General features: G+C 46.1%; 2 protein-coding genes across 2 annotated transcripts in view; one reads left to right on the top strand and one right to left on the bottom strand.

Annotated features, from left to right (window-relative positions):
* Asic2 (acid sensing ion channel subunit 2) overlaps positions 1-27,366 on the top strand; it is a 1,069,930-nt gene that overhangs the window by 725,871 nt on the left and 316,693 nt on the right.
* Rpl35al3 (ribosomal protein L35A like 3) lies at positions 2,887-4,408 on the bottom strand. The gene has a single exon (XM_063270129.1). It carries the CDS (start codon positions 4,406-4,408, stop codon positions 4,076-4,078), a length of 333 nt encoding a protein of 110 aa, XP_063126199.1. The 3' UTR covers positions 2,887-4,075.

Below are 27,366 nucleotides of genomic sequence, written 5' to 3'. Positions count from 1 at the left end.
CATTTTGTAATCTTGGGACTAGTCAGGAGGGTGAGGGAAGTACAAGTCCTGAATATAGTCTGGGTAAGAGGAGAGATCACCGCTAATAGGTAGGGGCTTCCTCTGAGAGAGGCGCCCGTGGAGAAAAGTATGCAGTGGGCACTAGCCATGGTTTGCAGTGGGCACTGCTAGCCCATGGTATGCAGTGGGCACTAACCCATGGTGTGCAGTGGGCACTAGCCATGGTTTGCAGTGGGCACTAACCCATGGTATGCAGTGGGCACTAACCCATGGTATGCAGCGGGGACTAACCCATCCCTGGGGTGTCGGGTAAATAGGAGGAGATGATGGCAAGGCTTTAGACCTATGGGGAAACATCTCCTCCTGGGAACTGATGCTGCAGAAGGGCTCATTCTGGTGGCCTAAGAAAGGATGGAGCGGTTAAAAAGAGACTGAAGACAAGACAGAGCTGAACCCTTAGTGCAAACTCTGCGATTTAGAACTCAGTGTTATCCTCACTTACCTGAAATACGTTCTGAAGCTTAAAAATGTTCAAGGGCCTTTACTCGCACAGGTTAGGAGAAATGAATGGGACCAAGGTTTGAACCCTCAGGTTTCTGATACTATTTCCCACAGAGCAATGGGAATAGTGTTAGGTTGCAAACCCTGGACCCAATGGCTGATATATCTATTTAACATCAAAGCAGACCTGGCCACCAGGTTCTCCCTGCATCTATCAGTCCCTACCTGTTATAGCTGGCGAACCCCTAGCCCGAACTCTCCCACCCAGGGGGCTGGGCTGCTTTTTCCTATATAATCCAACCACTTTGGTTATCTGCCCTCTTTTTGCCTTTGGGCTTCCTGGCTGCTGCATCTGGTTTCCTTTTTCTCTCCTCCCCCTTCTCCTCCCCCTCCTCCCCCCAGTTCAGTCTGGTCAGGTCCACTCTAGATTCTCCTAGACGTCCATCCCGCCTCTGGCTATGCTCTCCCACATATCTATAATAAACTTCCTCCTCCACCTAAGAGCAGTCATATCCTTTCTTTCTTTCTTTATTGACTTTTGTTTTCATTTAAACAAATTCCCTGTTTCCAAAACAGAGTAAGAATTTTTGGCTCCCAGTAAGAGTAAGGAAGAGCAGGAATGGGAGAGGAGGGTCAACAAGAAAGCTCTGTGGGAGACAAACCATAGACTCTAAGGAAAAATGAGATGCAGAAGTTCTGAAGACCTATCCCCAAATGGAAAAAAAAAGCATGCTTTTATTGTTATTGGTTTGGGAGTTTTGTTTTGTTTGTGCAGACAGAAGTTTTAATGCAATCAGAGTCTTCGTTTGTCTCTGACTCATGGGCCATTAGCAGTGGCCAAGGTCCAAGATGCAGAAGTTAATGACTGGGTTCTGTTCATGCTGCCCGCTGCTATTCGCTTGCTCTCTGTTGGAATGCGAGGCTTCATTGAGGCCTGGAGAAGCTTACGCCTGGGCAGTCACACCCCAAACTGATCTGAAAGAGCTTATTATGAAGAACTAACTGGATGGTTTGAACACAATATGTCATCCCTGAGGAGAACAACCCAAGAACACTCAACAGAGAAGCCAGGCAGAGAGGTACATGACTAGAGAGCCAGCACCGTGGAGCCTGGGGTGAGAGGATCATGGGTAAGGTCAGCTTTGCCTACATACAGACTCTACCTGTGCTTTAGATTTCTATTTCTGTGATAAACACCATGACGGGGGGGGGGGGTTTATTTCCTCTTGCAACTCTCGGGCCATACTTATTGGGTTGAGGAAATCTGGGTGAAAACCTGGAGGCAGGAACTGAAGCAGAGGCCTAGGTGATGCCTATGGCTTGCCCAGCCTGTTCTCTTATATATCCCAGGTCCACATGCATAGGAGGTAACTCTGCGCACAATGGGCCTTCCTACACTAATTATCCACTAAGAAAATGTCCTACAGACTTGCCCAGAGGCAATCTAGTTGGAGCCATTCTCTAAATTGAGGTTCTTCTTCCCAAGTAAGTCTAGCAGCATGGAGTCAACAAAACCAAAGCAAACAAAGTTACAACAATCCCACCAACCAGTCTCAAAACAACCAAATAGTAAATAGATATAATAAAATGCTTGGATAAATTTAGACTCAATGGTGATGGTTAAGTCCCCACCCAGAAATAGTTGATAGTTAGGCAAAAAAAAAAAAAAAATTAGCCCAATTTTCCTAAAACACGGGCAGACGAGATGTCAGACGGAATTTGTACCATGAAAATAGAACCATCCATGTTCCAGTTCCCAGAACACATTAGCTTAATGGAGAGAATTTTCCCTGTATTGAGGGCTATTTTTTATATATACATAAACTGTTCTTAAACATTGGGTGCCTGTTACCACTCATCCACCAATGAGTGCTGTAGGTGATAGGGAAAGCACGACAAGTGGGAATAGATGTTAATGGAAAAACCAGGGATGCATTTTCCTCAAAATATTTTATGTGTGATCGTTTTCTATTTGCGTTGCAGCCACCCATGTGCGTGTAATTCGGCCTCATTTCCTGCTAGACAACACATTCCCTGTACGAGCGATGGAATTAAGTCAGTTAAGATTTCATGGTATTTCACCAAGCAAGCAGAGGTGCTCACAGGCTCTGCCATCTAGGTCACTGTGAGAGCCAATGGCAGAGAGGTGAGGGTGCGTTCCTGATGTGTAAGGCAGACTCGCTTGTGTGGAGGTGGGAGTCAGCAGTCTCGTAGAGTAGTGTCTGAGGTCTGGGGGATCTAAGTCATCAGACAAATGCTGACCTCTTCTTCTGGATCCCAGATAGCCCAGGTAGTTCCACAGTCTACAGTAGTTCTCTGCCCATGCCCCGACTCCCCCAAGACCCTATTTCTCCTCCACCTCAAATCACTAACTGGTGTACCTTTATGAAAGTCAACCCCTGTGCCTGTTTGTTCCACATTCTTTTTTTTTTTAATTTTATGTATATGAGTGCACTGTGACACAGCAGAAGAGGGCATCAGATCTCATTACAGATGGTTGTGAGCCAGCGTGTGGGTGCTGGGAATTGAACTCTGGAAAAGCAGCCAGTGCTCTTAACCACTGAGCCATCTCTCCAGTCCTTGTTCCACACACTTTTGCAGCATTTCAGTTACCCATGTTTTAAGTGGGACATCTCCCATTCTGTTCAGCTTTCAGGGATTTCCCTAGCAATCAGAAGAGAAGACAATCTTAATTCTTCCTTCTCATGACAGAAGAGCAGATAGTCATTAGGTACTTTATGATTCAGAGTATTCTCGTTCTCAGATCTGCAGGCTCTCTAGCTCTTATTACTTAAAGTATGGTGCAGACTCGCAACAAGATTACCACTTCGGGGAAACATCAGAAAAGCAACACCTCAGGCTCTTCACTAAAGCTACCAGATCAGAGTCAGCACTTGTGCAGGCTCCCTGGGGTATTTGTATATTGGGGATCTAGGCAGTGACTGGCTCCCACTGTCCTAACACAGCCTGCTTATTATTTATCTTACTGGCAGAATCTGGCAACACCTGAGAGTCTACTCTTGATCCTTGGTTTAGGTCTAGTCCACTTTTGCAAAAAACACTAACTACCTCGCCCTGCCCTCTTGGCTACCATCTACTTCAAATATGAGTCCATCTTGAGCCTAGCTTTTCCCAAGAGACTACAGTGCCAAATTCCAGCAGCCTTACAGTTCTACCCACTTGGGCCCTCCTCCAAAGCCAAGTGCCCCAGATGCCCATGATCACAGAGCGAGCTGGGTTCCTCCTCTGCTCAGTATGTATCCTAATGTCACTCAATCTCCTAAACTTCCTTTCCCACCATCGTGTGCTCCAGAACTTACGGTCTGTGAGCAGAAAACACTCCAGCACCTTCAGCTGTCCCTGACCGTGCCCTTCCTCCTGTTGTCCTAACAAAAGCTTATTCCCCAGAGCACATTCCCAGGCATGGCTTGAGTACAGGCTTTGCTCTGTCAATCTCCCCATAAGCTAGGGCTGATGTAGGGCAGCTCTTCTCTATGTTCCCATTCACTGTTTCTGGACTGTGTACTCTATTGTTTCTTTTTTTTTAACTTTTATTTATTTACTCTCCATTAGTTTAAATCCGGGATGGGTACAGCATCACACGGATTCCGTGTCCAATGGCCTTTGCAGGAAGGTTGCTTCGGAATTTGGCACGAACCATGCCACTGTTTCCATGGGCTCGAGTTACTTTTCCCCAGATCACTCGGGTTTTGTTTGGTTTGCCTCCGGGAGTCACTGTATTGTTTTGTGCTTTGTACACATAAGCACACCTCTTCCCTGAGTAGAACTCAGTTTCATCTCGGGCATAAACACCTTCAATTTTAAGAGGAGCCATGTGCTCTCTTTGGTTCCGGAGGACTCGCTTGTAGCCAGCAAAAATGGCCTTGCACCACAGCCTTCCAGACATACTTGGGTTTTTTTTGTTTTTTTTGTTTTTTTTTTGTTTTGTTTTGTTTTGTTTTGTTTTGTTTTAGAAGTCCTGTTCCCCGCAGGCCTCCAAAGGCGCCAAGATGGCGGAAAGCTACTCTATTGTTTCTTAAGGGTACATGTACTTGGCACTCGTGTGTAGAAGCACACACACACACACACACACACACATACACACATACACACACAGAGAGACAGACAGACACACAGAGAGATCTCGTCTCTTTGGAGATCAGTGTCTCCATCTCCGTCTACTGTCTAACCATCCCTGTTGCTTCTACCTGTGTTAGGCCTCTATTTGCTGGCTCCATCATCTCTCAGTGACTTCCAACTCCTCATGGGTAGTTTGTCAGTGCCTGGACCTCATTTTCTGCACTTCAGCTACCCAGCTTCATTGTTGTTGATGACCGCTTCACTTTGAGGACTCTTGACTTTACGTATCTACTCTAAAGTCAACCTCTCACCCTACCAGCCCACTCACTCCATGGAAAATCTTCCCAGTGATCCTTAAGCACAGATCCCAACACGTCTTCCCCACAGCACTCACTACCGCTCTTGGATGGCAGTGCTGTTGTGATAGTCACTATCTACCAAACATAGCTTAATTTCTTTGCCACATCTGCCTCCTCTTGACTCACAGGGCAAGCCCTGAGCTCAATCAGATCTGACTCTGGAAAAAACAATAGACATGCTCATACGAGAACGGGTCTAACTCTAAATTCACAGCCAAAAATCTGAAGGAGACACTTGGTGTTGCCTGGCAATCCCACCGCATGCTCACAGCAAGTTCACTCGGCTATTCTTCGAGATGACTGCTTCACACCTTCCACTGTGTGCTCAAACTCCTACATCCTTCGCCCCACAATACTTCCATTTTCAAACCCAACAGCCACAGTCCTCACCGCATACTTGAATGCAATTAGGCAGACACTTGGAGACTTCCACTGCCTATGGAAAGCCATCATCTGTGTCCTACCTGTTGTTTCTGTCAATCAAGCATCCCTAGGTGATTCAGAATCCAACTGTCTGTGTGTCCCGGTTCCCATTCATCTCTCTAGCCCAAAGAACCTGCTTCTAGTGTTCTGCCTCCCTCCTGTTCCTCCATCTCTCTAGAATCTTCCCTTGGACAGACAAGCTTGTTCTTGGATTTACTGACTGTTGCACATTTGGCCATTTCTCTCTGTTCCACTTTATCTGTTTCCCTTTGCAGCAAAGCTTCCTTTAAACAGAAGGTATCTCTACGCAGCCAGTGTTTCTGCACTACCTCGTCTTCCTACCTGACCGCTACGCAGGGCTCCCATCAAGGCTGTTGGTGGCCATCGCCATTCTCACACTGCTGCCGTCCCTGCAGAAGTGGATACTCTTCATCCCTCTTTCCCAGAGCAGTGTCTTCTCTTGGCTTTGGGAAGGGCTCACTCTCAGGGCCAACTCCCAAGTAACTGGCCTCTGTGTCCAGCTCTTTGCAGGTTCCTCCCTTTTTTGCTGAAACTAAATATCCAAGTGCCTCAGGGCTCTGCCTGGGCCTCTTTCTCTTCCTTATCTATGTCCCTCACCCTCGGTAATCTATATGCAAATGTTTTAGATCTATATTTCCCGATTTAATCACTTCTCAGAGCTCAAGTTGCAAATATTCAGTAGCTGACTTAACATCTCTGCATGGATGTCTAATGGTGATCTTGAACTTGGCATGGTCAGAAGAAAACACTTGTTTTTTTCTTTTGGTTTTTAGTTTTTTGTTTTGTTTTGTTTTGTGTTTTGTTTTGTTTTTGAGGCGGGATTTCTCTGTGTAATAGCTCTGGCTGTCCTAGAACTCACCCTGTAGACTAGGCTGGCCTCAAACTTACTGAGATCCACCACCCTCTGCCTCCCTAGTGCTGGGATTAAAAGTATGTGTCACCACACTCAGCCAGAGCAAAACTCTTGATGTCAAACACTCTGTTCCTAATCCATGTACACACACACACACACACACACACACACATGCAAGCATTTATATGCACACACATCTTCACTTTTAAACTCCCTCCCATCCTGCTCCAACCTTTCCCACCTTAGAAAGTGTCTCCACTGCTTACTGTGTTAAACAAATATCTGAGAGTTCTCCTTGATTTCTCTTTTTTTTTTTTTTTTTTTTTTTTTGGTTCTTTTTTTCGGAGCTGGGGACCGAACCCAGGGCCTTGCGCTTCCTAGGTAAGCGCTCTACCACTGAGCTAAATCCCCAGCCCCCTTGATTTCTCTTTTTGAGCATCTGCCCTCTCACCCTAGCCAGTTGACCAATTAAAGTTATTGATTCTACTCCAGAAATACATTGGAAAATGTCAGTGATGACGCCATGTTTCCAACCTTACTGCGAACACCATGCTCTAAGTGACTATCCTCTCTTAGTGGGCTGGTAGGATGAGAAATCGGTTTTAGATACTTAAAGTCTTCAAAGGTGAAGCTGTCTTCAGTAATAATAGGGTGGCAGGTGGTGAGTGTTGGGCTGGGTAGCTGAAGTGATAGGAATAGTAGGAATTATTTGAGAAAGTGGGGCCCAGGCACTGACAAACCATCCATGAGGAGCTGGAAATCACTGAGGTTTGCCTGGTGGACATGTCAGATCATGATGTGCAGGTGAGTAGAGGGCTGACCTGGGGAGAAGCAACCAGAATGGTTACACAGAGGTGGAAGCTGGAGACTAATCGGTGTTCTCTGGTTTCCATTCAAGCATCCTACTATCCCTGGTCCCCACATAAGAGTCAGGGAAATTTGTTAAAGGTGTGTATCAGATCATACCATATCCCTGCTTACATTCCTTCTATATTGAGAGCAAAACACAAACCCAGGGATTGTGACACACACATAACTCATTCTTCCCTTCCTTCCCCAACTTCAGTCATGTCTCATCCAACAACCACACCCCTCCACTGTTTGATTGAATACACTTCTTTTCCTCCTTGGGACCTCTGTGCAACAAGGGCCTTGAGCACACCTCTTTCAATGAAAATCTGTTCCATACTTTCCAGGCATGGCTTTCTTAATTATTGACCATCACGTGTCACTAGACCTTAATCTGTGCTGTGCTCAACATAGTACCTGGGGATCCCAATAACTGTTTGTGGAAAGAAACAGAAAGAATGTTATTACAAAAAAAAATGCTAATCTCCAATACCGCAGGGGTGATGTTTTGTCCACTCAGGAGAACAAAGCCTTTTTAACAACCTGTGTACCTTGCTGCATTTGAATACAAATGGCCATTTACTAATTACAAATTAGTCTTATCTGTAGAAGACAGCCTCTAGGGCAAGACCTCTAGCAGCAAATGCTCGCCAGTCAGGAGTTCAGTGGTTTCTAACTTGGAAGGTTCTTTATGAGTTTCTTTAAATTTTACTTTAAGGGCTGGAGAGATGGCTCAGTGGTTAAGAGCACCCGACTGCTCTTTCAGAGGTCATGAGTTCAATTCCCAGCAACCACATGGTGGCTCACAACCATCTGTAAAGAGATCTGATGCCCTCTTCTGGTGTGTCAGAAGACAGCTACAGTGTACTTATATATAATAAATGAATAAATCTTTAAAAAAAATTTTTGGGTTGGGGATTTAGCTCAGTGGTAGAGCGCTTGCCTAGCAAGCACAAGGCCCTGGGTTCGGTCCCCAGCTCCAAAAAAATAGAAAAGAAAAAAAAATTTTTTTACTTTAAAAACATTCCGTTGGTTTGCCGATTCAAACTTCGGTCTTCGGTTGTGAATAAACAAGGTGTTGCTCTGTATAGTGGCATGATTCCTTAAGACTCATAATTCATGATCATTCATTCATTCAACAAATGCGTGTTTGGTGCCACTATAGGAACATATAAGTGAACACAGAGATGAAGTCTGTCCTCAAAAAGAACACAGTCTACTAACTAGACATAAATAAATAAATGCATTCTTGAAATCACAAGTTAATGCATATTAATCTATGTAAGCTAGGTTCAATGGAAGGAGAAACCATAGCAAGATCTAGTACTGTCAAAGGAAGCTTTGTGAGTTTTGCTTTAATGCACCATCTCGTTTAACCCACCCCTCAAACCTAACAGATAGGGTTATATAGAAAAGGACACTGAGACCTAGAGAGATTGAACCATGACTCAGGTCAAACAGTGATCAAAAGCTTTTCAATGATAACAGGCTTTTAAGCCAATTTTTCTGGATAGGCTTTCCCCCACCAGCATCTGTCTCTAAGAATTATTTGTCAGGGATATATGCTCTGGGACACACCTTTCTGGTGCCATTTGCCTACCAGGTCACAGTGGCTACCAACGTCTTATTTTTAAAGATTTATTTATTTATTATATATAAGTACACTGTTGCTGTCCTCAGACACACCAGAAGAGGGCATCAAATCCCATTACAGATGGTTGTGAGCCACCATGTGGTTGCTGGGAATTGAACTCAGGACCTCTGGAAGAGCAGTCAGTGCTCTTAACCACTGAGCCATCTCTCCAGCCCCCCCCCCCCCAATGTCTTATTTTATGTTGCTGGGTGCTACTGTAGGACAGTCCTTTCAGCCCAGCAGTGTGATGCCCTGAGGACCACACAACTGTCTCCTGCTCTCCTGGACCATCAGCATCTCCTGCTTCATGGAAATGCCTCCCTTCTTTAGCAACTAATGCAAAGACTACTTCAAATGTTGCAATGAAAGCCATCTCCAGACTGGACTTGGGGTGTTGTGGAAGGGGGATTAAGATGGTGGCCCAGGAGTTGGGGATTTAGCTCAGTAGTAGAGCGCTTGCCTAGCAAGCGGAAGGCCCTGGGTTTGGTCCTCAGCTCTGGAAAAAAAAAAAAAGATGGTGGCTCAGTTCTGGAAGTTGAACTATGTAGCTGGGGAAATTTGACATCAGCAAAATCTTTGTTATGTGAGAGGGATTTTCCTTCTGTAGTCCAATACAGAAAGAATATCTTTTGTATTGTATGGATGTATAAACTGCCAATTAAAAAAAACTGTGGCTTATAGGAAAGGGTAGAATAGAAGATGGGATATCCAGGAAATAGAAAGAATTCTGAGAAAGAGCAATGTGGGAAGATTCACCCAGAAAGATCCCATCATGGAAGAACCCGGAGAGTCCATAAAAAAAAAGAATAAGGTAATCCAAGCTCTGAAGAATCATTTGTAAGACTCAGAAAGGCAAAGGGCAGCTCAGGTATAAGCAGAAAAGTACAGGGGAAGGGACCACGGCCCTTTGGGCCTTCCAGAGGGTCTGTCCATGCATTGTCTATGGAGAAGAGATGGCTCACATCTGGATGAACACATGTGAAGGTGAAGTTGGTAGTGGTGAGGCTAAGCTTGCTCCAGAATTAGGCAGGGCTGGGCCTAAGGTCCATGGGAAGGAGGATCAAACAAAAGTTTTGAGATCCTAGACGGCAGATCCCGAGCTGACTCTCTCTCATGTGAAGGCTTTATTGTCTCAGTGAGAGGACCCAGCCTGAGCACCTTCAGAAGGGCAACATGGAAAGGAAGCAGAGCAAGTACAGCTCCTCCTGCATCCAGGGAATGGGCAGGCTGGCTGGAGAGATAAGGCCAGGACACATGTAACACTCAGTCATAATGGGACGGAGTCCATGACAAGCTTCAACTGGAGTGGCTTGTGTTCTAGGCTACTGATGTCCAGAGAAAACTTAAACACCCAGGAAAGTTGAACAGGCTCTTGAAGAAGCTAGTAAAATCAGCTGAGAACCATAGGATTGGATTGGAGAGGATCAGAACGAGTAAGCGGGCTGGGTTGCTCTAAACTATTGAAGGATAACTGGGCTTTGCTAGGGAGTACTTCCTGCATGAGGGCCCTTACCCTCTGCATAGTTGATCCCTGGCCATAGGCCTGAGCCATTACAATGGGAAACACCAGAGCCTTGGGACCCTCAAGTGTGCTCATAGACAGTATCCAACTGTAGCTTAGATTTATTCTACTGATCACCCACTGGTCTCAGCCACTCTTTTTCCTCTTCAGACCTGTTGCTTAGAGCTACTTCTGAGTGCTGACCTTGGTCGAACTGCTTGGTGAGGATTTCTGTACCCCTCTGAACGTATCTCCAGCTGGTCTAGATCAATTCCTGTAGCCTTAGCCCTGCATGACCCTCCTGGCTGCCTCTTAACCCCTTCTGATAGAGTACCCTGGGGTCATCCATCAAAACAGGCTCAACCCAGAACTGATGAGGTATGGAGAGGAACTATGAAAAAGATCATGGTTTTGTTCCAAAGCTCTGCTATCTGCAATATTCAAAAGAGATCACATAGAGTCACATCAAAAAAGTCACCTCCATGGCCTCCATGGCCCCAAACAGAGCTATGGCCTTAATGGTGTAAGCACACTGAGCAGAAACGTTATGATCACTCGGGGTTATAATGTAGCCTTAACTGACCTATAGAGAGCCAGAAAGGCATTGTATTCCTCTAGGGATGGCCACCCTCTCAGGAGGGAAACAGGCAGGAATAGGACACATATGCAGACAAAAATATATATGCAGGTAAACACATGCAGGATGTCATCGGTATGCAATGCCATATAGCTATGAATTACAGCAAACATATAAATGTGCCCATCGACATGCATTACACACACACACACACACACACACACACACACACACACACACACACACACACACACCTGTCTGTGAAAGCTACCTTACCCCTTAAATTCCCAGAACAAAGTGAGATTGGCATGGGTGACCCCTCTGCTTTGCAGTCTCCCATGTGTAGTGCCTTTGGGGAGGCCTCCCCTCCTTCTGTACTATGAGTGATATTGTTAAGCCTCTCAAAAGATTTAAAGCCATCTTCTGCTAATGTCACCTGCCACTTAATGGTGGCAGGACTGATCTTTGTTTATTCACAACACATTTTCTTTGGCTAAGCAACATTAAATTGGAATCAAAGTATGTGAGGACCATGTGATTATTCTTGGCATGGCTTTCCCTTCACTTACATTTGTCTTGCTGTTCATTCAGTGCAGGGAGACCATTCATCACCAGAAGGGGTTTTTGAAGGGGGCTTCATCAGCAAAGGCAACCTTCAGCTTAGCCCCCAGCTCCCTTGGGCCCTCTCCAGTTTATCTCAAAAAAAGCACTAAACCCCACCCCTCCCTCTCATGCTCAACTGTGCCCATTATTCAGATAAGAATTAGGCAATTTAATTACATACCTAGATGCTCAGTCAAATAACCTTCCAATTGAAAGAGGATGGCCAGGTTGGAGCTAAGGTCATCAAACCCTGGCTATGCCTGAAAATGTGACTAATTAAATAGCATCCCTACATCAGGGGGTAGTCAGAGTGACACTGATTGACAAGCAACTTGAAAACTCCAAAGCTTGTTAAAAACCAGTCTAATTGCTCTTAATTTTGGGCAGATTGGGATCAGCTATCTAAAGATGGCTCTGCCAGAGTGGCTGCACTCAAAAACGTCACGAATCACCAGTCTGACGCTGTTCCATGAGTGTCTCATTCTCCTTGAACTAGCAGACTGACTAGACACGCGTTTTTATCATTGACATAAGAGAATAGCAAGAGACTCTGCTTTGCATGTTACGTCCTCTAATAGCCCATCATTTGAGGTGAGAGTCGCAGCTAATCCCAGCATCAATGACTCAGAAAAGTATATTCTATTCACAGCAGGAGGAGGCGAGGGAACAAATATTTGCCAAACAATAACCCAAACCAGGGTCAGCAGACTCAGCAGACTGTATAAACAGAGAACCACATAATAAATACCATATGCTCTGAGGACCATGAGGTCTCTGCCATAATTACTCAGCTCTACTGCTAGGCTCTACAGGCACTTGTAAGCAATAGAGAAACAAGTGGGCATGGCATTGACCAAAACAGGCTCGGTTTGCCAATCACTCTCTGAAGTGAGCTGGTTTGGATGATGGGTTAGGTGTCCATTGCTAGAGTTTCTCCATAGGTAGTCCTGGGCAAACCTCATCAGAATAACTGGGAAGAGAAAGGTCATGCACATGTTATACATACAGGTTCCTAGCCCTGCCTTCAGGCTTCCCAGCCCTGACCTACAGAGTTTGAGTCTGGCAGATGGCACCCAAGACTCAGGAGGTTTAACAAAGTCTTCTTGGGACTCAGATACACAGTATTAATTGATTCTATCTAGAGTGGATGGTCTTGAAGACCCCAGAACATCCCAAACTTGAGATCCATGCTTGTTGTGAAAGTTGCTTTAGAGGGTTATTACTAACTGTGTATATGCATGTGTATATGTAGGTCTGTCCCCATGGGTGAAAGTGCCCACAGAGGCCAGAAGAATCGGATCCTCTGGAGCTAGAATTACGTACAATTGTAAGTTGCCTGTCGGGAGCTGGGAACCAAACTTGGGTCCTCTGCAAGAACAGTTTGTTTTCTTAACCCTGAACCATCCATCTCTCCAGCCTCTTGGGAAGTCTTTAAAGACAAGGTTCTCAGCTCTCCTCTCTAATCTACATTTTTAACCTTGCCTTTTCCCTTACACACCTGTCTACTCAAATGCTGAGACCAGAGTAAGAGGTCTTTAGACACACTTAGGGTTTCAGGATCACGAGTTCAGAGTGGGACCCACTAGTGGGTTCTTCCTTTAGTAAGGCACCCCAGGCACCTCCTGAGCCCCATCTGGTCTTAGGCCAGGCCTGCTCAGAGGAAGACACATGGTTACATTCACTCATCTCAGCAAACCAGCAAACGCACTCAGGCCTGCAGGGCTGGCTGTGGAGTGAGGCAGGAGCCCCCTCTGTAGTTTTCTTGGAGCATCCCGAATGCCTCCCTCCACAACACCATTGACAACCTGTGTACTCTGGTAAACAATAATTTCTCCAAGTCTTACAAAAGCTTCACTCTGACAACATCTCCCATGAAACCCAAGCTTGCCTGAGGGAAGTCATATCTAAAGTGTTAGGATTTATCTAGTGGAATGTTCGCCAACTTCAAGACCCAAGTGAGGATAGATACTAGAGTCTACAGCATTCAAAAAAAATGTTGTTAGAGCATTTCCTGTCTGCCGCCATTCATTAGCCTAAGTGCTGGGGGGGAAAGCATCCAACAGGTATGGTGGATTCTCAGCTAATTAAGAACTTTGTGTGGAAAAAAGGAAAAGCAATTATCATTCTTGCTATACACTGAAGAAAATCAACACTGATAGATTGAAACTATCCCATGGTGATGATCCATCCCCAGTTCTCCTGGGGTCTTTCTCCTTTTGACCCACACTAGCTTCCAGGCAGGGTACTCTGGTCTCCAGGGAAGCCACGTGTCTCTCTAACAATTGATTTAGCAGTATAGACCCCCATAAAGCACAACACACAGAGAGCAAAGGTGACCTGGTTTTCTGTTTGTTTGGGTTTTTTTTTTTTTTATCTTGCTCTGATTTTTAGCGTTGCTGACATTTCCATATTTGTGGCATTTGGTTATGTATTAGGCATTTAAGATGCATTTATAATATTAACCTTTTTAGAAGGGCCACTTTTAAAGCAGTCATCCTTGCCTGCTTAAAATGCAACTCTGAATGTTACCTGCAATTCCAGCAGTTGGAGTTAATGAATCAAAGCTCTGAAATACAGAGATGAGTGGGAGGTGGCAGGGGACGGAAGGATTTGCTAACAAATGACCTCCAGCCAAACAGCAGACACCCAGCCAAGTGTCGCCACTGCTGAGTTTGGCTCTGTCCCTCTTCCCTGAAGCTAAAACCGTGTCACAGTCCCTACCTTCATCAGATGTCAGGAGCCCAAGAAAGGGGAGCAAGGTCTGCCACAAGAGGGGGAAAGCACCCCTACTTTTCTCGGGGTCCAACTCTGAAGTTGGCTTTTTCTCTTCATTAGTCTTTCCCATCCGGTATCTGCACAGATGCCAAATGGCCTTTTAAAATCTAAACAATCCCAGGGTAGCTTGTCCAGGGGACACAGCAGAGGTCAGCAAAATGTGGTCCATTGGTCAAATAGCTGTGTTTGTCTTTATGAATACTTTGACCTGAAGCTCGGCCTTTCCTGTTGGTTTGCACACTGCCAACGATGGGTTTTAAATTGTTTATCTTTTTTTATCTTTAATACTTCAAGACAGTATCACATTCTGTAGCCCAGGCTAACTTGGTACTTATTAGGAAGCCCAGGCTGGCCTCAAACCTCAAACTCATAATGATCCTTCTGTATCACTCTCCCACAAGATCTGGGATTACACTCAGGAGCCACTATACTAAGTGGTTTCAAGGCAGCAGAACTGAAGAGACCACATGAGCCCCAGGACCAAACACTTTTCCTCTAAAAACCTTCCTGACTGAAGCCTGCCAGTCTGAGCTCAAAGGCCTTGAGGGGCCTCCCCTTGCTGCCAGTCTCCTCTGGAGGTAACCCCGCCTCCTCCAATACTGTGCCCTAGCCCAGAGTCTCTTAACCTTTTCATTAGTACTCCCCATTAGAGAAAATGCTTTTTTACAAAATTCAAAAGTGATTTGGGAAGAATAAAAACCCCCACAAGGTAAAAATTTCCATCTTGACCATTTCTATGTGCACAGCGGAGTAGTGCTAAATATATTCACATGTTACATAACCAATCTCCAGAGCCTTTTAATCAACCCGAACTAACACTCAGTACCCATTAAACAACAGCTCTCCTTCTCGCCCCTGGCACTGCCATTGGGATTCTGTTTCCACGGATTTGATGACTCTAGAGGCTTCACATAATGGAATCACACTGGACTTCTTTCATGACTGGCTCCTAAGTGAACTGCTTAGCAGTGTGTGTGTGTGTGTGTGTGTGTGTGTGTGTGTGTGTGTGTGTGTGTGTGTGTGTGTGTGTTCAAGTATGTACATGAAGATACACTGCCTAATGCACGCCCATGTAAAAGCCAGAGGTGAACCCAGGAGTCTTTCTCTATTGCTTTCTCTATCTTATTTTTGAGACAGTATCTCTCACTAAATCTGTAGCTTGCCATGGCCAGCCATGATGGTCCAGGTATGTTTGTCTTCTCTCCCCACTCTTCGGCCCTGCCTGGTACTGTGGTCAGAAACAATCACCACCACGGTGTCTGACTTTCTTACATGGGTTCTAGGTCCCCATGCTTGCAAGGTAAGCATCTTACCAACGGAATCCATCTCTCCACCGCTGTAATATTTAAAATATTTCCCCTCCCCAAGAATCATAGAGGATGCTTCCAGCCCTGCATCTGTGGCCACACCCACGTACAATGCCTTGCTGCTTCTTACCCCTGGGATCTGTACACTGTCACATCTTCCCAGAGTTCCTTTGCCCTCACTTCTTCCAACTACACTCAGATGTCAGTTCTTCTGGAAAGCCATCGGATTCTTCTGTTTATGCCGTCTACTCCTGTCCCATAGGCTCCACTTCTGCCACATGTATGTCACAGGAAGCTGCCTTCTATCTCACCCCAAACTCCACAAGACCCTGAGGGAAGGCTCCTTTGCCTTTCCAGAACACCTCAGTCTTCAGAACATCCCCTCTCAGTTCTCCTCACTCTGTGTAGTGCTGGGAGCAGAGGACACCCCACAGAGTCCTACCACATGAATTTGTCATTTATCTCACCTCACAGGAATGCTCAGAGCAGGCCTAACCTTTGTGACCAAGTGAGAAAAGTGAGACTTGGGAAGGTCTTGTGGACTTCTGTCCCAGGTCCCATGACTTAAAGGAAGTATGGGTGGCAAGCTGTTTGAAGTGAAATCGATCAGGGTTAATTTGGTTCCAGCCATTAGCTGCTATAGGCCTTTGAACAATATCATTCCTGGACACCTCAGACTCCACACCTGAGCAACATAATGCCACAGGGAGTGAGGGACCCATGAGTTGGTTTGTATAAAGAACTCAGGCAGCACTCAAAAGTGGCAGGCATTTCTAATCTGTTTTTAAGTGTATATATGGGGTATATGTGTATGCGTGTATATGCATGTAGAGGCTGGTGCACAACCCTGGCTTTCAGTTTCAGTAACATTGTCCACCTTCTTTGAGACAATGCCTCTCATGGGCCTGGAACACACCAATTAGGCTAGACTGACTGCAGTGAGCTGAGAGTGCCAGGGCTCCTTCTGTCTCTGCTTTCCCAGGTACTGTGGTTACAAGCATGCCTGACACTTCTACATACTTCTGGGGATAAAAGTCAGGCCCTTGTGCATGCAAAGTACATGATTTACCAAATGATCTGTCCCCTGGCCACCATTGTTAATCTCATCAACAGTTGAGCTAGGGTTTGCCCTTGGAGCTCCCAGCCTGGAAAGTTCTGTTTATGTCACATCACCAGGTACCACTGTGCTCACAAGCACTGGAAACAAACGGTGTCAGGCCCCCAGATTCCATGGGACTAGGGTTGTCCACTAGCCTCCACAGGTCTCATCCAGGTCTCTGAGAGCAGGCAAGGCGTCTCAGTAGCACGCAGCCAGGAGCCCAGATTAGAAGAGAGGAAGCTGGAAACATTCAGGATATATTTCCATCCAATCCTGGCAGCCTGATGAATCACCCTCCTCTGCTCTAGGAATATTTCTGTCTCAAGACCAAGGCCATTTGTGCAGATTGAGAGCCTTCCCCACTCCTCTGTGCTGAATAGAGCACAGTGACAGATCTGACCGCCCAGCTCCTATCTGTATCAGTCAACTGAAGCCCTGTTACCTTTTGTCTTATCAAACAGACCTGGCTTTGAAAAACCCATTAGATGCTAGCCACAGGGGTGTGGCCTGAAGGAGGCAAGGACAAAAAGGGATACAGGGAGTCAAGGACAGAAGACGAGAAAGGGAAGGAGACAGACAGACAGAAACAGACAGACAGAGTGAGAAAGACAAACAGACGGGGAGAGAAACAGAGTGACAGGGGAAGAGAGATAGACAGACCAGGAGAGGGAGACAGAGGCAGAGACAGAGACAGAAACAGAGAGGGGGGTGTCTGCCTCTGAGAAATGCTGTTCACTCACCAGGAAGGTCAGTTTCTCCTGGCCTCTATGTTCCCATTTGCATTAGGCATTCCTGACACCTCGCATAGCCTTTGGGTTCAAACACCCATGTTACTACATGGCCATCCAGCCATGTCATCCTCTTCTCAGGGACCAGCAAAAGAGGGGGCAGCCATCTCAGGTACAAGATTTAAAGTACGCCAAAAACTTTCAATAGCCCAGATGAGAAGCATTTTAATGTGACACTTTTTCAAAGAAAAGTCAAAGGTGTGACTGTGGATGTAGCACAGTTGATAAAGTGCTTCTCTGGTATAAACAGAGCCCCGGGTTCGATCCCCAGCACTGCATACAACTGGCCATGGGGGAGCACACCTGCAATCTCAGGAGGCAGAGAACGGAGGATCAGACGTTTAAGGCCATCTCCAGCTACATGGTAAGTTGAAGGTCCGTTTAGGCTACACTAGACCCTGCCTCAATAAATAAAAGCTGGAAACTGTTGGAGATGACCATATTCAGTAAAGTAAGTCAGTCTCAGAAAGACAAATCTTAACATGTTTTTTTTTTATTTTTGATTCTGAGATTTTATAAACATATCAAACCGTGTGCATGTGCTTCTCTGCATGTGTGCGTGCGTGTGTGTAAAACATGAAGGAATAAGCAAAAGTGCATAGGGAAACAAGAGGAATTAATGGGAGATTGGGGAAGAAATGGGAAGAGAGAGATTGGAGGGGACATATGCAATGTACAACATGTAGTTTTTAAATGGTTTTATGTACGTAGACCCATGTGAGCATATACAAAGAAAAAAATAAAAATCCATGTTAAAAGGACATCTGTGACGCTCAAAACCTGCCGTAGATGGAGACAGCATCCTCAGCCTGGATCAGCAGCTTCAGGCTCCAGTATGGCTTAGCGTGGCCCCTCTCCTGCCTCCGATGAAGATTCATCAGGACCTGTGACTCACTAGAGACATGGTGGTGGTGTGCTATGTTTGAAACCATCCAGAGAGCCTGGAGGATCCCAGAACATTGTGGAAGAGTCTCAGGAAGCTGAATTAGGGCTCTCTGGGATGGTCCACACCCTGTGGGATGAAGGGATGAGCAGCAAGCATAGAAGAAAAGAATTCTCCTCCATTCTGCAAATCTATACGGGAAGAGGGTGCAAGCATGGAGCCTAGTCCTAAGGCTTGGGTGGACTGGTACCAGAACTCCAGGGCAGTCCTTGGGAAAGAGGCTTATCAGATCCCGGCCTGTAGGAATCCCAGGTCCACTTTGACCCATCAGAAGGCACTTTATTGCTATGGTTTTCTCACCTTGTACTGCAGGGCTCAGGCTTGACTCCCACCTCCAGGTCTCAAGGGAATCTCTTTGTTCTCTGCCCCTTCTTTCCCATTCACTGACCCTCCATTCCCTCCAGCCTGGGTTCCAGGTTCTTCTCTTGTGTCTTTTTCCCTGCCTTCTGACTCTTTTCATACCCTGAGTGTCTTTTCCATGATCATGACCAGGTCACCTGACCCCACAGCCCCTATACAAAGTTCACACTGGGTAGGTGGCATGCATGGTTTATTGACATCTGCCCATATTCTCTTCTGATCCCCATGTCCCTCCCAACCATGGGACAATCCATTCTCAAATCTCCCACAGCTCCTTGCATTTGTGTTTCTCTATAGCTAAGACTGCTCCTCTCTCTCTCTCTCTCTCTCTCTCTCTCTCTCTCTCTCTCTCTCTCCACACACACACACACACACACACACACACACACACACACACACACTTCCTGTTCTCTTCCTGGGAATTTGTTAACCATCCCTGTACAGTGATAGCATTCAAACGTCACCCCTGTTCAAAGAAAACTCTGTGACCCAGCTCCTTCCATGTTGTAAATCTCTAGTTTCTGCATAGCCTTGTGCATCTGGGTTGGGAGCCAGAGGACAAGGTGTGAGTTCCTTGGGAACTGAAGCTCACCCATCCTTGTGTCTCTGAGGTGAGTAACTGGGCTTCATCACATTGGTGCACCTTGGGCCATTATCTTCTCAACCTCCGATTCTGCTATCTGTCTGTCCTCTGTGGTGACAAGACGACCGTCGGGAAACATCCCCTTTCCTTCACAGCCCTTCAGAAGTTCAAGCTCTCCTGGATGCTTTGGATTTACCAGCCGCTCTCAAATGTCTTCAGATCTAGCCTGACGCACTGGAAGACACTCAATGCCGAAGCCCATCCCAGAGGTTTGAAACTCGCCGTGCGCACTCGATCTCTGTGATAGCCCGAGTTTCCCAGACCGTGTAAGTCACGGTCTTTCCCAGCGAGCAGCAGGTGGAGGGGTCCTCACCGCTTCTCTATGAGAATTAGCTTAAATGGATTCTGTGTTGTTACCCCGCCCACAGGAGCCACTGAAGCCCTCTTGGCCTCCATTAATTCCATCAATTCTGTGCTTTCTAGTTCGAATGGCATAGCCATCATTTCGACGTGGGCTTGTTTTCAGCTTCTAGTGGTTTAAATGCATCTCATTTCTGGAGATTTTAGGTGTCTGGCAATTATCATTTTACCTGGATGTTAGTGCTGATATTAGCCTAACCGCTCGCATTTATATTTTCCCATCAGTGGGTTCTCACAGTTTAATGTAAAAGGGGATAATAGACCTATCTCTCTTGATTCCAGCTGCCAAGCTTGGCTCACATTACACTGGTTCATAGATGTCGGGGGGATAGGAAATGATCGGCCGGCTCGTCAGCCCCAAGTTCTCCCGGCGATGGGTCACTCCCGACTTACTATTGTCTCCTAATAGTTTACACCGCGTTATTCCATAATTGCTTCCTGGATCATGCTGACAACTCGTGTGTCTGTAGTTCGCCTGCCTCTTCCTTTCGTCTTCCGCCGAGACTGCCATCAGTCTCCCGCTTGCCCCAGGAAGGCGACCCCCATCACCTGCTGAATACACAGGACCCTTTGTGGATCCTTGTCAGAGAGGATGACGCATGAGCCACCGTGAGCTAAGGTTGGGGTGCCCCTCTTTAGAAGAGAGGCTGTTGCTGGCATTCTAAATACCCCTTCTGCATCCCACCGGCCACCTTGTCTTTTCTGATGAGGGCTCAGCATCCTCTTTATGTGAAAATTTGCTTAAACTGATCAGTGGGGTCTATTTGGGACATGATGTATGGCTGTGATCACGGGTCAAAATCAGGAACAGTCCAACAGTCTGATTATTCTGTTTTCCTGGACAACTCTAGCTCCCAGACAGAGCAGAAGAGGCAAACTGGGAAGTGCACGAGATTTGGGGCCACAAAGATCCAAAATTGAACTCCACAGTTGCCTTTTGTTCCTTTAGTGTCTCTCTTCACTTCTGAGCCTTGGTTTTATATCTATGAAATGGGTACATTAGCACCTCTCTCATAAAGTGCCTCAGTTAATGCTCTGCCCTCTGAGTTTATTTTAGGATAAGGAAAAGTTACAAATGCCCCTTTTAGAATCCGTAGGCTCTGGAAGTCCTTAGGGTTCCAACTAAGTTTCAAACCCTGAAACAAGGGTCCTCATGCCAAGGGGACTTGGGATATAATTGCGCTAGTGAGACACTTAATTTTAGACTTAGAGCAACTGAGCAGTGTCCTTGTCTGTCTCCTTCCTGGGGACGTTGAATGCCTGCATTTTGCAACCCCAGGCTGAAGAAAGGGTTTGTTGTGCCAACAGCAATGAAGAAGGGTCTTCCTCACAAACCCGCCTTTTGTTTAAGGAGCATATCCAGCCCCAGGCTCTAGGAAAGGACTCTCCAAAACATCAGAAAGGAAGCATCAGCGTGTAAAATGCAAATCTGCCCCTGGCAGGAGAGGAGCCTTCCTACCCAGAATCCTCCTTGGCTCCCCGCCCCCAAGAGCCTGTGAGCAACGTGAAATGACATTTCTAACATGCAAAACTTTTTAAATTGCTTCTTGACTATTTTCATACTTAACACCATTTATTTATTTGAATAAGGGTTATTTTACCGAGAAAGGAATGCTCGCTCTCGAAGGAAGAAGAAAATTCACATCATCAAATCACCAGAAAACAACTGTGGTTCTTTAAACTTCTTTGTGAATTTTCCTGCTGTCATTTTGCGGTGCTGAGGTATTTTCGTCTAGTTATAATTCTGCACACGCGATTTTGATTCTATCTTCTCCCTTTCACATTTTAATATTTTAATATAAAAAGTCCCCTGCCCGGTGACTCTCTGATATTCTCTTAACCAACAGTGTGAGTCTCCCCCCAACTCCCAGACTGGGCTCAACCCCTGTAATTGCTGCACGAACACGGAATGTCTGGGTTGTATCCAATTATTTCACAGTAGAAATAAGACCCTGATAGGCATCTCTTGGCACGAAACCTTCTCCACATTTGAGGCTGTTTGCTTTGAAAACTACCTGGCCAAAAGAAATGGACAGTTTCTTATTTCTCCTAATCCATATAATCAAATAGGTTTTTTTTCAAGTCATTTTTCATCTTAAAAACAAATAAACAAAAAAAGAAGTGTGGAGGAGTAGCCTTCCGGCACCCCAGAAAGGCAGGTTCCTAAAAGCCGATTTAAAAATCTATCCTCTCATAAGGAGACAATAGGAATTTGAGAGACCAAATATTGACGAGAGAGAGAGAGAGAGAGAGAGAGAGAGAGAGAGAGAGAGAGAGAGAGCATGTGTGTGTAGAGGCCAGAGATCAATGTCGGGTATCAATTGCTCTCTATCTTAGATTTTAAGGAAGGTCCCTGACTGAACCTGGAGTTTGTAGGTTGACTAGGCTGGCTGGCCAGCAAGCCCCAGAGGATCCTCCTGTCTCCACTTTCCAGTCTAAGAGATTACAAGCAACTGGAGTACTCTGTTTTACCTGGGACCCTGATTTTATATGAGGACTGGGTACTGATCTTAAATCTTCCTGCTTCCATGGCAAACACCGTACGCACTGGGCTATCTTCCCAGCCCTAAAGATTGATCATTGGCAATTGAAAAGAGAACATAGAGGAAATAAGACAGATTGATACCTAGAAGGCAACAAAAAATTCAGGAGGAAGAAAAATACCCCTCTTAGGCATTGTGTCACAATTCTCGCACGAAGATGAAGTTTTGGGAGGAAGAATAGAGGATGTGACTCAACCTCACAGCTGCCAGCCTGTGTGGCCACTAAGCCCTTGCAATGTGACTGGCCCAAACCAAGGGGTGCTCTCTGAGCATAAAAGGCACGCCATCTTCCAAAGACACAGTGCAAGGATAAACGAAATGCCAGAAGCCCAGCATGAATTACACTTGTTTATTGCACAGCGATGAAACTTTATATTGGCTTAGATAAATCTTGAAAATTAATTTCACCCCTTCCATCCAACTCTCTAAAACTAAGGTGATCAGAAGGTATGGAAACGTCTTGCATTGCATTTCTTCTGGCGGCCTCTATGGGAAGCGACTGTGGCATTTGTCTCCCTTACCTGGGACCTGGGAGGGAGGACGAGGGAGTCAGGGGCAAGGTGGATCAAGGGCTCAGACAAGGAGAGTCACAGGGAACCTCTGTGGGGTGATAAAGACCAGCCAACCAGTACCTGTGCAATACTAACCCTCATGGTAGGCCAGAGTCACCTAATGGGTTTTAGTTATTTGAAAGGAAGTGCACGTGTGTGTGTGTGTGTGTGTGTGTGTGTGTGTGTGTGTGTGTGTGTGTGCACACGCGCTCTCCTCCTTGTTTTTTGAGAAAAGGCCTCTCACTGGCCTACGGTTCATCATTCTGCTAGATGAACTGGCTCCTATCAGGGATCTACCTGCCTGTCTCAGTGCCCCAGTGCTGAGTATACTAGGGAATGGTGGTGCCCTTAAAAGCACCACCACTGGGTTCAGTGGATGGAAGTCAAGTGCTCAGGCATGCGAGGTAAGCACTCTCCCAACTGAGCTGTCCCCCAGACTCACCTGAGCTTTGAAAGGCACTGATGTGCTGTAAGTGCTCTGGGACCCCAGACCCTCATTCAGATGGCCGCTTATTCTCCTGAAACTCCATATTGAGGTGATCTCAGTATGTGGGCAAAGTTAGAGCTGTCCAAAGGAGGTATTTGCTTTGACCCTGTCCCGATGCCTATTCACACAAACACGCTGGGTAATACCTGCCTCCTCCCATCCGTTTTCTCATCGAGAAACCAGTGCGAGGTCCAAATGATGTCATCTGTGAGAAAGTATCTAGCGAGTTATCTAGTCCATAGGAACTGCATAATAATTATTACTGTTCTACCTTACAAGTTGCAAATTTCTCCTGACTGGCATGACACAGGGCTCTCTGGGGCCCAGGAGTCGACTTGTGTGGAAATGCACACCACTAAAGGCAGCACTCTAAAAACGTGCCTTTTCCCACATCTCTTTCCTTGGGGGTCAGCACCTTTTGGTGTTTCAGAATTATTTTTTCAGAAGAAACTAAGGCAGTGGCCAGCTGAGTAAATATGAGAGAGCTGTGGTTCTAAAGGCAGGCAAGGCCTCTGATTTTAGGAGCCACACAGACAGAAGACTCTGTCTCCAGCTGCTCCATCACTTTGAATGAACAGCTTCATCTCTCTGAGCCTTAGTGGTCTTATCTGGACAATGAAGACAATAGGAATTTTTGTTTTAACAGTATTATCAAGAGGAATACAGGAGAAAATGTATCCAGTGTAGTACTTGGATATAATGGGACAAAGTCATACAAGTATCTTAGCCAAGCAAGCTCAGATTTCTGTCCCTGAATGCTGAGGAAGTTGTGGATGCCCCAAAATCCTTGGTGATAACGTGCGGCAGTTGAACCCACAAGTCCGCTGTGGGCCTATCTCTGTGAGCCAACACCTAAGAAGAGAAGATACTCATGCATGAATGAAATGCCAACTTAGGAAGAAGAATAGAAGTAGCAAGGACATGTGGTACAGTGAAGGACTATAGCAAAAGTGGGCAGAAAGAATGGGGAGAGAGTAGGCTCTAAGCCACAGGCAAGGCCTGCATGCCAGGTTAGATGTCATGTGGTCCGACACAATGATGAACTTACCTGGGCCTCTGTCTCTTCACCTACAAGGTAGGGTCAATGCAAGTGAGCCAGATGGTGTCTTGAGGACTCATGAAGAGTGCCTGTGTGCCGAGCCTGGCTCAGTACACGCAGTCTCTATTCTCAAGAGCCTGGCTACTGGTCTCCAAAGCCTGACCTCAGCCATGCCAGAGGCCAGATGTCCAGAACCATGTAAATGCAGAGTGAGTTGGGTATCAAGATAGAGCAGAGACCTGAGAGTCCTTCAGCAGATTTTCAGTCTTGTAGAGGCAAAGTTCCTTCCCTCAAAATGAGCATGCATGTACACACAAACACACACACACACACACACACACACACACACACACACACACACACACGGGGCGAGGGGCAACTGACCTTAGGCCACAGAGCAACCTTTAGCAGAGGTGGAGTGAGAGTCACAAGAACAGGTAAGCTTCCTAAGGACACACGTGCCTCTGGAGAAATCTGGTGCCTTCTTTCCTCCGAACACACTTCTCCTCACTGTTGGGGTCCGTTTCTTCCCACAAGGAGAGGAGAGTTCAATCATGTCTATTCTGCACTTTTAGACAGCTCCATACACTTAGCACTTCTGCTCTCCATAAGCCTGCAAGGGCAGGATGATGCCCCACAGTGACTCAGGAGCCTGAGTGTATTGTCACAGGTGGGAAATCAGCCAAGGACACAACCAAGGTTTGAACTCAAGTTCTCTTATGCTGGTTTTGTTAAGTAAACTCAAGTACTCCTGAAAAGAAAGGTAGTTACTTGGACATAAATGGGGACCTGGATCCATTGGTCATGTGATGAGCTTTTCCATCTTGCCCATGCTACCCCTGAACTTAGGGCCTCATCTATCACATTTGTAAAATATGAGTGTTTCCAAAATGGCTACTGAGATTGCTTCCAGATGTGAGCAGTTGTGCCAGGTAGTCTGAGTCCTGCTTGTCACCCAAAGTTCATCTGTCCCTGCTTACACAGCGGCGTTATAACAAGTGACCCCCTCAGCCAAGGACTGAACCATGCTAAACGCTGCTTGTGACAAGCACCTATACCCTTCTGCACCCCAGATCCCAAAGCATCCCATAAAGTGAATTCCATCAGCCCAATTCCACCAAAGAGGAAGCTGAGGCTCTAAGAGAAGAAGAGACATTTAGTCACCACTCTACTCATAAATGAAGCAAAGGGATTCAGACTTGCAGCTGCTTCCTCAGCCTTCTTACCTCACTATTCAAATATTTGCTTTCTTAAATCCCGGGTTTTCTCTCTGCCTCTTAGGAAAGTTTATTTTTCAATGAGGAAATCTCTTGGCCAGTCAGCTTTCCCTGAGCTCCAGGAAAAGGCGGGAATCCACCAAGAGGGGTCAGGTGTCTGGAAACACTCAGAGCCATCCCATCTCTGTTATTAGCAGGGATGTGTGCATATGTGTGTGCGTGTGCATGTGTCCATGGTTAGTATCAGAGGGTTTGCAGAATTTATATTTTTATAAACTTTCATAAGCAACAACTAACTGTTCTGAAGGAAAGGTAAAGCAGCTCCTTAGCCTAGTTAGTCTTCCTTCACGAGAAAAAAGAAGCAATAACTGGCAGGCAAAGAGGAGTGGTTGATAAGGAATCCAAAGAGGGAATAAGAGTAGGAGAGAAAGTGGGGTTCATGGGGTTCATGTGTGCCTCCCGAGAGACCGGAGTCTCTATGTTTCGACATAGAAGCTTGGTCACTGAAGGCAGTGGTATTGCAGGTTGATGGGCTGGGTCCCAAGATCTATAGCATCCTGGTGATCCTGGAAGAGGAACAAGAGAGCAGAGGTGAGAAGGAATCATAGAGAAGGGAGGAGAAAACAGGAGACCTACACAAAGGCCGGTTTCCTTTGGCTGATGATCCTCCATGCAACTCAGCTAACTTCACCAACACACTGCCTGCGGCCCCATCAGCACCAAGGCCAGCAGCCACGTACCCACCCCACTTCCCACTTCCCACCTCCCTGGTTGACCAAGCCCAGAGGAAGCAGGTATCTTTTGTAGCATGGTAAATGCCCTTCCAGGAGCCTGTCCTTCAACTTCCCGCTCATCTCCTGTTACCTTCTGCATTCGCTTCACTAGGCTGCCTCAGCAAAGCAGCATAAGCTGAATGGCTTCAAAATAAGTGGGACTGGTGCCCATTCTTCCAGGAGCTCAGAAGAGGAGATGATATGGCATGGAAATAGACAATTACCCTCAGTACAAAGCTTGCTATACTAGAAGCATGTGAGCTACAAATTCATTGGAAGGGACCAGTATTCCCGAAGCTATGGGAACAATATCACTGTTTGAGGCCTGAATTGGGACACAACAACTACTCTCTCTTTCCTGGAATATTACTGTCTGTTTCTGCTACCTGCGGCCATTCATGGTCTGAACACAGTAAATGGGAATTTTCAGACATGTATAATTTCTAAGTTTTAATTGTGCATCATTCTAACTGGCATGGTGGAAACCCCATGTCTCCCAGCTCCAGGCTGACCTGGATGTGAATCTATGAGGCATGCATGCTAGGCACACTACTATTCCGACCTCAGCAGGCATGCTGTCACAAATCCGAGTGCCGTGGGGTTCCAGGGACCTCAATTTTATTCAATAATAATTCAGACCTGAGAAGGTAGTGATGTTGGGAACTTGAACATGACAAAGAAAACCCTGAAGTTTTTTGTTTTTAAATGAAAAGCTGAAAATTCTTAACTTTATGTTGTAACATATATCCGTTGATATTATAAACTTACAAAAGTTTATAAGGAAAGGAAAACATGGTGCATGTTAAAGCTGCTCGATACATAGTTAGAAGAACTCTTCCGGGACTGAGGAGATGGCGCAGAGGTTAAGATCACATGGCTCAACCAGAGGACCTGAGCTCAGGTCTCAACAGTCACGTCAGATGATTCCCAACTGCTCCAGGAAATCAGTAACCTCTTCCGGCCTCTACTGGGCACACACACACACACACACACACACAGACACACACACACAGACACACACAGACACACACAGACACAGACACAGAGAGAGAGAGAGAGACACAGAGAGAGAGAGAGACAG

Source organism: Rattus norvegicus, chromosome 10, assembly GCF_036323735.1.
Source record: "Rattus norvegicus strain BN/NHsdMcwi chromosome 10, GRCr8, whole genome shotgun sequence".
Taxonomy (NCBI): Eukaryota; Metazoa; Chordata; class Mammalia; order Rodentia; family Muridae; genus Rattus; species Rattus norvegicus.
This window is presented reverse-complemented; position numbering and strand designations above follow the sequence as displayed.